This window comes from Cyprinodon tularosa, unplaced genomic scaffold, assembly GCF_016077235.1.
Source record: "Cyprinodon tularosa strain WSP-4 unplaced genomic scaffold, ASM1607723v1 ctg124, whole genome shotgun sequence".
Taxonomy (NCBI): Eukaryota; Metazoa; Chordata; class Actinopteri; order Cyprinodontiformes; family Cyprinodontidae; genus Cyprinodon; species Cyprinodon tularosa.
In genome coordinates this window covers 3,262,016-3,276,060 of record NW_024038048.1, presented here as the reverse complement: position 1 = coordinate 3,276,060, position 14,045 = coordinate 3,262,016, and the positions used below count along the sequence as shown (strand labels likewise).

At 36.7% G+C, this 14,045-nt stretch overlaps 1 protein-coding gene across 1 annotated transcript in view; it reads left to right on the top strand.

The window, feature by feature from the left end:
* Window positions 1-14,045, top strand: part of LOC119777498 (ephrin type-A receptor 6-like) — a 262,220-nt gene that overhangs the window by 228,932 nt on the left and 19,243 nt on the right. Inside the window, exons 9-11 of the mRNA XM_038276401.1 lie at window positions 1,886-1,956; window positions 5,283-5,408; window positions 6,450-6,635. Of these exons, the coding sequence (XP_038132329.1) occupies window positions 1,886-1,956; window positions 5,283-5,408; window positions 6,450-6,635 (383 nt within the window). The remainder of the gene's footprint in view (window positions 1-1,885; window positions 1,957-5,282; window positions 5,409-6,449; window positions 6,636-14,045) is intronic.

The window sequence follows — 14,045 nt, the reverse complement described above, 5'->3', positions numbered from 1 at the left end:
AGTGACCCTACAAAATAAAAGCCTCCATGTTATACTCTCCTATTAATTGATGCAAATGGCTCAGCATTATGACCCAAACTCTACCAGCTTGATTCTATTAGACTCTAGGGACCTTTTCACAACATACCCCAGAGCAAATTTCACAATAAAAGTCTCCCATTTATGCTCTAATACAGCATCTATTCACCCAATAACATGGAAAACCAGTGATTTCATATTTAGAAATGGATTCTATATCACTGCTGGGCATGACCCTTCCCCCTTCAACACATCCATGATAGACTTTCAAAATAAGACTAAAGGGACCCTACAAAATAAAAGCCTCTTCCTTACGCACACTCATTCATTGTGCAGTATGGCTTGTAGCTATGACCCAAAGTCAACCAATTTCTTCAAATTACACTACCAAGGCCTGTTGACCACACACCTCAGTTTACATTTCTTAATAAGGCTCTAAGATTTACACTGTAATAAAGCATCTGCTAACCTCGTAACATGCAGCCTAAGCCTGCCAACGGTGCTTTCATCACCACAGCGGCTCGTAACATGCAGGTTACATTTTTTTTTTATAAATTCAGCTCCTTAAGTGGTATTTGCTCTCTTTCTATAAGCTTCTCTCTCTGTCCTTCCTCTGCTTCTCATGGTCAGTCTTGCATATAGGTTTGTAGATTTTCAATCCTCTAAGGATGACACTGTTTTCTTTATGCTGATCAACCGACACATTTTAAATAATTTTCCAATTGTTTGGCCAAGTCTTGACATTTCCACATATGATTTCAAAATGTTAATTATTATTCAATACCATCGTCCTCAACATTTTACTTCCCATCCTTAAGCTACTAATTTTTTCTTCAACCAGATAAGATTAAAGTTTTTCTTTGTAATTTCTTTTCTACTTCAGCTAATTTCATACTTTTCAGCCTATGTTGTGAACTTTGGCTTCATTCTGCTCTGTTTCTGGACAGGAATTAAGCTTTTCTGTTTGCTGCTAATTCATAACACGCCTGACATGTTTCTGGAAAGTAGGTAAACCCCACTTCAAAATTTCTTTATAAATTTTTCTAGAAACTTGGGAGACATTATATTAAGACCCTTCTAGTGCCCACATTCAAGACATTTTTTGATATCATGTATGGTTTGGCTGTGCAGCTTTTAAGATGAGTTTGTTTCTGCCATTTTACTGCCAAATGATTCTACCCTACAAAATCTTCAGATGATTCAATTGTTTTCTGCAGTTTGAAGTTTCTGATGACTTCCTATCACATTTTCATATGTTCTTCAGGTAATTTCAGCTTTTTTCATTCAGCAAAAGCATTCCCACTTTGATGTTTCTCCGAAACAGCTTTTTCTAGTTAATTACAGATTTCTTAAGATTTAATTTTAAAGACATGATTTTTTTTATAAATCTCATATTCTGTGGCAATATATTCCACAGAGAGATGGGCCGGTGTTAAAATGTTTTTTTTAATGCAGTCATTCTTGGAAGAGGCAGAGTCAAAGTCAGATTAACAGCTTGTGTTGTATAAAGCCTGTGTTTGCGTTAAGTCGGCTGTAATTTAGAGGCCGAGGGGTTTGTTTTAATTCCAGACTTTATGCAGAGACACCAAAGAATACCAACCCAATCTATCTTTGACTTTCATCCACGAATGTCTATGATGTATAATGCTCCACTTGTGACCAAAGAGGTTTTTGTTTGGTACGAGAGTACCATAACCCCACCCACCCACCCCGACCCCGGATATAAAGATTTTATTCAAGGTTTGCCAATGCAAGTGCCCAAAGTGTGCAAAGGTAGTTTGTCTACTTCTAATAGATGAGCCAACTCTTTTCTAATCGAACACATAACCATAGTTTTCTTAGTCCCTCTTTATTGTCTGTTTTCCAGGTGTCAGTGGTATTTCAAGGCGAAGATGACCTCAGAGGACAAAAGAAGGACTGACTATCAGAATGGACATGGTAAATCAGTTTGCCTACCACATGCTTTTTTTAGTTTGAATGGTTCATCTCTTGGTAAGAAGCTATGAAAAGACATCTGCCTAGTGAGGATTTTGCTTCCTTGGTCTGCCGCCGCAGTCTGCCAGTAAACAGGGAGCAAAAAAGCTGAGAGGCCTTCAGTGAGTCACATTTAGTAGCTAGCCACCTGCTCTTTTCTTTGCATTCAATGTGCATGCTGGATGGATCACTTCCCATGTGGATCTGTTCCTGTGCATGGTAAGCTCAGCTCATGTAGGAAAGAGTTCACAATGAGATCATGTGGAGCTTGAGCAAAGATGAATTTAGTTTCTAATGATGCAGAAAATGTTTTAACTTTTTATTTATTACTGTTCTGGTTAATCTTTGATTTCACCTCCTCCTCAGCTTTCATCTATTAAAGTAAAGTAAAGCCAAAATAATTTACCTTTAAACAAACAAACATCTTCAAAGTTTTGTGTTCATTTCTATTCATTTAGCTATACTCTGATAACCCATAACTAGCTTTATTAGTCAATAAGAAGAAAACAAGCCAGTTTGTCATTATCTGGGAATGGAGGATGGCAAAACAACAAACTTACCATGACCTGGTTGTCTATCTTAACTGAGAACTCAGGCAAAAATAACAACATTCAGAGAATCCGCCTTGATGGCAACTCTGGAGAACCTGCTGATATTCACAGCTAAGGTGGGAGAATCTGTCAACAAGACATCAATGACTTGTCTCCCAAACAAACATATTCGGTTATTGGACTTACGATTTTTTCATTAAAACAATGTAGCATACACAGTGAAGGAGGACCACACAGACACTCTATTGGTATTTTCCTCTCCGTCACAAATAGAAGTCCTTCTAGTTAATACTGCAATTCCCACTGGCCCAGTTGTAATAGAGAGCCCTGGCCTGGTTCATGACAGCTTTAAGTGACCATTCTCTGTCATGCCGCAGCACCACCAAACTGGAGCGAGTGGTGGTCTGCGTCTCTGAGCAGGACCCTTAAACCTTGATTGCTCCCCGGGTACCCCACCATGGCAGCTCACTGCTGCCCAAGGGGATGGGTTAAATGCGTAGGTTCATTTCTCCAATGTGAGATCAATAAATTTCAATTATTTGACCAGAATAGTTGGCTCATCTGCTTATTATAATGGAGAGAGAAAAAAATCGGAAATGTGGTCTGTATGAAGCAGCCATTTCGGATGTTATCCCAATAAATGGCTGTTATTAACGGTTATCAGTCCCATAGAATGCCTTCAGACTGTGCCTCCTACCTAACAGTCTACCTCTCAGTAGGTTATCACCGAATGAATTCTAATCCTATCCCTAAGGCAATTCCGTTTTTACCCATATAATTATTCTGTTTATGTTTAATCTGAACATAATCTTGGTAGTTCTTCCTCTATTGTAAAAACAAAAGATGATCGGCATGTCGCTCATATAAAAAAAACCCTCCCAAAAAAGTCTTGCATCTTGTCAACTGAGTTGCTTTTAAACACCACATTATATCATTGTAACTGAAACATGATTTTACTTGTAGTAAAGCTTTAAAATGCGGCTTTTTAAAAGAAAGTAGGCTGTAAATAAAGTAGATAAAAAGTATAAAGAAGTAGTCTAGTAAACTAGCCCCAACCGCCCAAATCATTTTTGCCTGCGAGTTGGTCTAGCCTCGGTCAATGCCCCTGGCCCTACAACTGGCGGGCCAATCACAATGCAGAGGTGTGTTTTGAATTTTTTAGTTGCAAAGTGGGCGGGGTTTTGAGGGCGTGACGACAAACCTACAGTACACGACGGAGAAAGCCCAACAAGGAAGATGGCAACAACTATTGAAGAGTAGCATGCACTGCAGCAGCAGCTTTCAATGGAGCGCTTCATTGAAAATTAAAGGTTCTCTTCTGCTGCTGTTGTTCGATAAAAGTACGTTTTAAAATAATTTGAGGGTATAATATTATACTTTCATGCGTCACTATATGGTCCATTTACCGATTTAATGCGTAATTTAAAAAAACAATTGGTCAGAGTGTTCGCCAATAGGCACAGACATGCTTTGAAAAATAACGGGAGCCTGGAGCCATTTTATGGAATTGATAACTGCTAATAATGGCCATTTAATGGAAACAGGTGGTATGAACCTCAGGTTAGGCTTCTTGTTTTAGATGTGTTCCTGCTTAAAACACAGCTGAAACAAATGAACCGCTAATTAGAAAATTCCAGCAGAACTTGGTAGATAGATGGCCAAGGAAGATATTCAGTAGATCTGCCCTAAAACACCTGCAGCTGCAGCTGTGATAAGATAGAAAAGAGAAATAGAAGGTGAAACATTTGTGTAAACCACACTCATAATTTCTATGAAAAAGTCTGAGAATCTTGTATCATTACGTTCTACAGTGCCATATAAAGCAGCCTCAGTTTATAAACTACTTTGAATAATACCAACTGCGGCTCTAGAATTGTGCTAAACTTATTCTGGGTCTGTTTGACAAAATCTAAAAAACGCACATACATTTTTGAGGATGTAAAGTAACCAAATAGGAAAAGTTCTAGGTGCATGAATGCTTTTTACAATATACTTTATGCACAAAGTGAAAACCTAGGGTAGAAATGTTTGCAAAGTGAGGATAGGAAAAGACAAGGATACAGAAAAAAAAAAAAAAAAGGGCAATTGGGTTGAAAGTCACTTTAGAACAGAACAAAGAGAAATGAGGAGTATTTTAAGATTTGGGTCAGAGAGCAAGGACGGTATAAAAAACGGCAAAGGAAAAAACCAAATTTTCAACCTAATTTTAGGAAGAAATACCGTCGATGATGATGCTTTGTTAGGAGCTGCAGGGATTTTACCTCTTTTACTCCGCCGGGTTGTTGTTTTGGGTGTGTTGATCCTGTATTGATCCCAAATGGAAAACAACTACTCTTTTCAATGGCCTCCCTCCTCCGGGAGGTCAGGGTCAAAGGCAGAACAGCAGCAACGAACCTGCTTGTTCAAGGACGCTTTAGCAGGGCGGATGGTTGATTGAAACAGAGACAAAAACTTGTGCCAAGTTAAATGACTGGCTCAGCTCTCAGGGTGCTGCCCTGCTGATTTTCAGCAAAAAGACCTACGCTCTGAAGGGGAGAGGATATCGAACCATGTACTGTAGCTCGATCCCACACTGTTTGTGATCAATACCAATGGTTAAATGTGTCTTTTTCAATCTGAAACTTGTGTCTCAAGTGTGACTAAATCATTGTTTCTGTTGTTTGATTACTGTAATTCCATAGTTTTGTGAAAACAGGCTGATATAGAAAATGTGTTAACACATTTTTTTCCCCCAAATAGTTCCTTTTCCAGGAACAAAGACATATGTGGACCCAGACACGTATGAAGACCCCTCACAGGCTATCCATGAATTCACTAAAGAAATCGACCCGTCCAGGATCCGCATTGAGAGGGTGATCGGATCAGGTAGAAGCACAGATGGGATGTTTCTGAATAACATTTTCTACGTGGGCAGAAAAGGGTCCTTTCACATCTGCAATGACAACAATGTTTATAGAAGATGATCAGCTCTCTTACTGATATGAGTACAATGAACCTCCTATGTATAAATCACACACAGTGTCTTGTATTTTATTCCACAGTCCTTTCTTCACACTGAAGGGATTTTAAATCTTCAATTGATTTAGGGAGCCAAAAAAGGTGTTATTTTTCTATAATACATGTGAGAAAACACATGTAATGAAGTTTAACTGATAAAAGAAGTTATGATACTGGAGATAAGCTGGAAACTGCAACACTGCCCCCAGGTGGCAGGCTTTGCTACAGGCTCATGGGGGGAATTTTGTCAAGAATATTCATGCCTTTGTTCTTTTACAATGTTTAAATATGCAAGTGCAATTTCTCTTTAAAGCTGACCAAACCGACAATGACTTATTTAGGGTTTAAGGAGGGTTTCCACTGAAAGTTTTCAAAGGAGTGCCGCAAATGCCGATCACATGCACTCTTAAAATGACAAACATTGAATTACTTTATTTATTTATAGTGCTGATTTAATTGATCCCAATTGTGTCGATATACTTTCCAGCTGGCATAAAAAATATATCTAGAACAATTCATTCATAGAGAATCGATAAACGGTAAAGGGAATAATCAATAAAAGAAATAGAAACAGTAAAGGAGGTAAAATCTGTGTCATAATAAGCTATAGCAGAATTTTGTGTTGAGGATTTATATCGTTATATTCATGTGTATTATGTGCTTATTGTTTTTTGGAGAAAAAAGCAGAAAGACATCAATGAAATCAAAATTGTATAAATAAATGCATTTTGTGGCTGATTGAAGCTTTTCAATCAGCTGTAAAATGTATACTGTCTTAAATTTATATTCATAGGAAACATTGAAATAGCCTCAAAGCCTGGATTTAGATTAAAGTTCAGGCAAATAATTCAGTGTAATCACCATTGCAATGCTGGAAACTAGATTGTGTGTGTGTGTTTTGTCTTGCAGGGGAATTTGGTGAGGTGTGCAGCGGCCGTTTGAGAACGCCTGGGAAAAAGGAGATTGCAGTAGCAATAAAGACTCTAAAAGGCGGTTATGTAGAGCGTCAGCGGCGGGACTTCCTGCGCGAGGCATCAATCATGGGCCAGTTTGATCACCCCAACATTATCAGGCTGGAAGGAGTGGTCACAAAAAGTAAGAGGATGTTGATGCTCTTGCAAAAACTGGTTGTTTCAAAAACAGAAATCTATATTTTATTCTGTCCCACTGTTGCTTTGTTTGTACAGTAGATATTTGTTGAAGCATCTTTTATTTGCAGGGCTTTTTGCAACTTTATTCAACTATTTAAACTTTGGTTATATTTGTGATTCTAAAAAAGCCTTTAAAAAGTTTTCACACTTTTATTTTATCCCTTTTCTCCACATTATAGCAACAAACTACCAGCTTGGCTCATCAAAAGCATCCAATGTTTACCCATAATTCTTAGCAAAGACCTAATTTAGTCAGAATTTATGAAGATCATTTCCATCTCTACCTGCTCATGATTTGTTCAGGAAGACTCTCAACGGGTCATTATATAAGAGAATGTTCTTCCCTTTTGCTTTTAATTCACTCCATTCCCTGAGTATATTGTTTTTTTTGAGTAGGTAAAAAAACTAAAGTTTTTATTTAATTTCAGTGTATTGTTTTTTTGTGTAGGTAAAAAAACAAAATTTTTTATTTAATTTCAGTACAGCATTTTCTTCCACATTTTCAGATTTAAAAGGGTAAAGTATTTGCATAGAACTTTCCGCAGCAAGGCAATTCAAACCGCTTTACATCATAAAAACATGAGAACAAATGTGAAGCAAAAACACAGAAAATCACCAAAACCACAGAATCATCAAATACAATCATAAAAATCATCAACCAGATCGAATTGATAATCATAGGGAGATGAAATTTTCTATTTTGGCTGTTGCAGTTTTCTGGGATTTAATTTTTTTTTTGCAGATTAAATGTGCATAACTCTGGAAGGTGCTTTTCAATGTTCGGTTCTGGTCCAGGGGATATAAACTAGACTGAAACCAGAAGATTATTTATGAAGGTTGATAAAATGATAGTAACTCTTTATTTATATTGTGGTGCTAAACCATTTAGAAATTCAACAACTAATTGAAATATTTTAAAGCCTATTATCTGAGCCATTTTTTTCCCAATCCTGGTCCTTGAGGCAGCCTCCTCTGCATGTCTTGGATGTTTTCCAGATTTCCCACAGCTGATATCAATTGATAGTAGATTAACAGGCTTTGCTGGACTGCAATCATCTGAATCAGTCATGTTGAAGCAGACAAAACATCTAAAACATGCAGGGTATTGGGCCTCCAGGGCCAAGTTTAAAAAAAAAAAACACTTCTGTGAGCTACAGATAACCAGTGTAAGCATTTTAAAACCAGGATGATGTGCTCTATTTTTCTAGTCTTGGTGAGAACACAAGCAGCAGTATTTTGGATCAGCTGCTGTTGTTTCTGATTTTTATTTTTTTTCTGGCAGACCCATCAATGACTTTAAACCTATAGTGAACTAAAGCTTGTTCTAACTTTATAAACAACAGCTCAGCAAAGTTAGTAGACTGTACCATGCATTTCCTCTTGTCAGCTTATCTTTACTCAACAGTAAACATTTAAAAATGATCAAAAATAACTAACAAAACAAATGTTTTGCTGACATTTGCCCGACCTATACCTCCGCTCATCTCTGTTTGGAAAGCTTGAGTTTTCTCCAGCATTTAGCAACTTAACATGGCAGGCTCACAGCAGGGGTGTTCTTTGTTCCAGCAAGGTGCACATCAGCAAAGCAATCCTCCTCCAGCCTTTCAAGCCTATCCAAGCATCTGAAAATTCCTAACAACTCAAAGAGAAGAGACAGACAAAGAGAAGAGACATTATTATTTATCAGTCAATCAGGTTTTCATAGGCCTAGGTGGAGTATAACTTTGCTACTTCTGTTATTTGCTGTTGTTTCTCAAATAAAATGCACAACGATATTACAGCTTTCATTGATTTATTTCAAATTTGAAACATTGTCTAGCCTGTAAGGTAAAAAAATAAAATAAAAAATGAACCAATTAATCGAAGTGAATTGAATCGTGGTGTATTCTTGAGTATTGAAAATAATCGAATCGTTGGGTCAGGAAATTGATTCTGATTTGAATTGCCATGATGGGTGTGATTTACACCCCTAATAAAACATGGGCGTTCCCAATGTCCAAAATTATTGGTTTATGATTAATCCAGATTGTTGTTTTTTTTAACACTGGTTTGATAACTGCTGCTTTTAGAGCTGGAAAACACCTGAAGTAGGGGATGAGTTTACATAATTGATTCAGATCAGGTGCAACAACAGACAGAACTTTCTTAATAAAGGAAAGAAATCTAAACAGCAGACAAACTACCTTACCGGTAGTTTTAAAATGTCAAGATTTTATGGTTGAGCTGGTGGGATGCAGCCATTTTATTTGCATTTGGTAAGTTTGGGCATTGCATCCTTTTTGGTTTCGGTATGAATGACATATTAAAAAAAAATAAATGTAGACTGTAATAAATTAAATAACCATAATTAGCAAATTCCTGTGAAAACCATCCACACACCATGAAAGGTGTTGTCAGTGCAGTAACGTACAGGAGGCGTCCTGGATTAGCCCCTCCCTCTGTGTTTATCTAACCAATGAGAGTATAAAAAACATTTTAAGTAGTGAGACAATAAAAAAGCTGGTCAGACAGAAAGCACATAAACAAGTATCCCTATTGCAATCAACAATCAGGGGGCACAAGCAGCCAATTAAGTAAAAGTAATAGAGAAGTTATTTAAGGAGCAGTTGACAGATAAATCGCTTTTAATTCGAAAAACAAACAATTCATTAAATGGCTTTTCCTCAAAAAAACATTTGTCAAGGTAAAATCAATGGTGGGTTTTGCTTTACTTGACATATTTGTTTTTCCTTACATCTGGGAATCTGACTTGCATGTTTGTGTTAGTTTATGTTCCCCTGTTTGCTTTGAGCAGAAATCCATTGTATCCCCAAAAGATGTGTGAAAAAACAGTGAGAAAGTGAAAAAGAGGGTGAGGGGACGACTGCAAACTTGTTAACGAGCTTTGTTTTACTGGGCTTACCAGGTGCAACATATGGTTGTATTTACAGGGGGTGTATAAACTGAGACATCGCTGTGAATATAAATGTGTCCACTGAAGGGTTTCAGCATCTCTCTGCATGCAGATAGAGGACAATCTCCAGCTCTGACCCTGCTGATAAAGACTCTACTGATAAAGGCTTTAAAAGGCAAAGATGGGCATTATTAAATTAGAGCTGCTTGTTGGCATTATTTCAACCATAGATTTCAATGTGAGTTTGATGATCTATTAAGTTAGCTGGGTAGGGATTAAAACCCTCTATACAGCAATATGATAAGTCTTGTAATAAAAGGCTTCTAAATGTATTTATCATGTGTGAAGGTTAAATATATGACAGATTTGATTTGCTTTTTTAAAGTTTTTAAAGTTCGGCACCCTTACATGTAAAAAGTCTGTTTTTGTGTCATAATAAAAAAAAATTGCACATTTGGTAATACTGGGTCATGACCCACACTGTGGCAGAATGAAAAAAACTTTTTTATGACAGCCACTCAGGAGAGTAGTCATACTAATTAAATGCTTTTTTTATATCTCATTAAAACCACAGTCTACCATATATTTTAGCTGAATTGTAAATCTTAGACCATCACAAGACATTGAATAACTAAGTAATGCAAGGGAAACTATCTCTTTGTAAAAACTGTCATTTATTCTGAATATAATTGCAAGAATGAGGGGTTTAATTAAAAGTTGCAATATTATTTTACAATAAGATGACCCTGCTTTTTAATCAGGTAATTCTGATAGCATATGGTTGAACTGGATTTTATCCAAAGATGTCAGAACAAAGGGGGTTTTACCACTTCAGATCACACTACTTCAGATTTTCAAGCATTTTCCAAACGTATTATATTCCTTTGAGCTCAAAAGAATCCAAAACTTTAAAGTTGGCCAAGAAAAGTTTAATCTTTGTGATGATGGTGTTCAGTGAGTACGAATTTTGCAAGGCCGAAAATTTGGCAAAAGAATAAGTTTATAATATCTTAATCTGAGCCATACTGGTAGATGAAATGTTGAAAGTATCCTGTAGGTTAAAGGTTTTACTTTTCCTTAAACTGAAAAGATTTAATCGAATGAGACATTGTGTTTTACTCCAGTCTTCAACTTTTATGTTGAAGGTGATGCAAGTTATTCATTTAGCATTATTAATGCAAAAGGCAAACAAAAGTGCTTTATTGTGAATTAAAAGAAAAGGAAAATTAAAGAATGATCTTCATCTTGTCTTTGTAATTGCACATAACAGAAAACGTGTTTTCTGTATTTAGGGAGCATCTTTTAGAACACAAGTCACCAAAACTCCTAAATCTTAATACCTGAATGGGAAATGAACCCTGAGAAATGCTGAGAGTGTTATGAAAGATAACCAATAGACCAGGGGTAACCAATTACAAATCAGTAAAAATTGGGTTCGAATACAGAAAATCATCAACCAGTAAAGGTCTGGAGAGATTTTTTATTATGATCTGTTATTTTAAACAGAATTTAACTCTGAAATAAAAAGCAAGTTTTAATGCATCTATGTTATACATTGAAATTTTAAATGAAAAAAAATATATAAAAAAAATCTTGAGAGTTTATTGAAGTGGAGAACAATCATTCATTGTGGTATATAGACAATTTCCTGATTCACATATTTTATACAACACCTGAACCTAAACCGTTTTGGGGGGTTTTCTGGCTTAATGAGAACAGTGAGCTTTATGCTGCCCTGCAAGGCTTTAAACCTGGGCTTGAATGGCGACAAAGCCATTCTCAAGCACATATCAAGGTGCTCATTTTGAGCCTGGATCCATATTTATTTTTGATTCTGTTCATGGTGGAGAATCCTGCTTCACAGCAGCAGGTTGAGACAAACATACTCAAAATGCACAGGGTTATCCTTGAGCACCATTTAAATTTTCTTCACTTATTCACCGCAGCTTCTTCCAGCAGTCCACACTTTCTCTGTTCTCTTTTTCTCATCATCTTCTCCTTCTTACCATCGCTCGGCTTGCCACAGGTTTGCCTGCTGTGTTTAGAATACGGCTTTACCATATAAACAGGAAAAGCAGCGCAAGTGAAGTTATACACTGTCGTTGGACAACATGTGATAATTAATACATTTTTAAAATCAGGTTGGGTCCAGATTAGGCAGCAGGTTGGTCCAGACCTCGGTCCGCTAATCCGTGACCTCTGCAGTAGACCGATCGTGGATCAGATAGAAAGGAAAATTATTCAAATAATTTAAAATACAGAAATTAAAGGAATAAAATAGCTTAAAAGTGAAATATCTTCAAAGCTGGGTGATCAGAAGATACTAACTTGTAGAAGACAATTAAAAAAATTACACATCAAGGTGAATATATTATCCTATATAGCTTAGCGTTCCTTTTCACATAGATCCAATACGAAATAGGGAAATGATCCTGTAAATGTAATAACTGGTTGTGCGTGTAGTATTGTTATTTCTAATGTCTATTTACATCATTGTTGTGGAATTCTATCACTTATTCTTCACAGAATTGTTATACTTGACATGAATGGCCTTTTTTTTTTAGATCCAGACACATAACTGTGGTCTAAATGGAGTCATGATGTAGACATGGCTATTTTTTTTTTTTTTTTTTTTTTTTTGTATTTTCAAGCCATTGAAATGTGGGCCTGTTTATATCCTTTGGGGAATTGGGGGAAAAAAAAGAAAATGTGCTTGGAGTCAAAGTCATAAACTAATGATCCGACATTCTCCTTTAGGACTTTCCGCCTGAGAGAGAAATTCATGGGTCCATTAATCACTGAAAACCATACAGTACAAACCCTGAAGCAACACAGCAAACCCAGACCATCACACTTCTGTCACTATGTCTGACTGTTGGCATTATGTTCTTTAAAAGCGGCCCACACCTTCAGAATTTTATTACCAGGTGTAGTAAATAACTTTTTTTTGCCGTCGTTTTCTGTAAATTAACTAGCTATGCTGATGTGGGGAGAAAACTGTTCTGGTGGGGCAGGTTCAGCTCCTTCACTGTCTCATGGTCAGATTATTGAATATTTTCCTCAAACATCAATGAACATCAAGATGTTGACAAATTTGAGACAGGCCATTGTGTCTTTTTTTTATTTTGTTTGTTTGTTTGTTTGTTTTTGCTTATTTTTATGGTCTCGTTCTTATTATTGAATAATAAACACTGATTTTTTAAAAGGTTCTGTTTAATAGATCAAATAATGGTTTCAGAAAAGCTTCTCTGATTGACCTCTCTGACCCAGAAAAAACAATGCAGTAATTCTGTACATTTTTACTTCCGTTTCCTGGGTTAGCTTTATAATAATCACTCTGAAACCACAATTTTATTTTGTTGAGCTTTTTCTTGAACTTCTTTGAATTTTAATAACTTTTCTAAAAGTATAGCCTGGGGGATTTTATACGCTCATTTATTGTAAAAACAGCAGCAAGATCAAGATAAATCCATCAGTGCCTTAAAGCATAGCCCCACTACTGTCATTAAAGAGGAGGTGTTTTATTCTTAAGATTTATTATCTTCATCAGCGAGTGGAGGAGAAAAAGTTCTAAGAGCAAACGGATTCCCAAAACTGTCTGTGAAATTTGCACTCGCAGCACACTACGCACATCAAATCATGCAATCTAAAGCCTTTTGTGTTTGTCAGTGGGGCATCACATTGAATTTATTTTGGGTAAACTCTCCCCGTCCGCCTGTCTGCCTAGTTTGTCTTTTCTTCATTCTCTATCACTTCCTCCATCTGCTGTTGTTCTTCGGAGACTAATTATGGAGAGTATTGTGCTGTGACTGAATGCCATACCTGCTTTGAAAAAAACAGGTGACATATTAGATTGCGATAAACAGGTGCGTTTGTTTTTGTTCAGGTAGCCGCACTGCTTAACTCTATATTGTTTCCAGATCTTTCCAATTAGCTCAGGAAAATCTAAGCTTGATCAAATTATTTCTTTTCGGTCCCGACTGGATTTGGTGGCGAGAGAGCATCAGCAGATTTAGGATGTCTGTGATATGATATTGCAAATTAAAAAGCCAGAAACTGTGACTCCAATGCCTCAAGCAAGGTGTGATTCCACAGAACGGCACACTTTCAAACCATCCAGGATTACACTTCTATTTTCCCCTGACAGGCGTGAGACTTATTTAGCTTTCATTTCTGTCCAAATACAAAAAAATGAATTTTTTTGTTCCCCTATGCAAGAAAACGCTAAAAGGATTACCTCATCATTTACAAAAGACAACATTAGATTAGTCCTTTCCAGTGAATATAGTGACACGCTGTGCAGCCAGTATGACTTGGAAGACGCAGCAAGGGATGTGTCATTGGCGCTTTGCAGGAATAAAAAAACAACAAAGACACGATGCTGTTCAAAAGCCCATGCTTTCACCATCTGTTTTCTAAATTATGCTGTGTTTTGGATCTGGCGCATGTTTCAGTATGAAC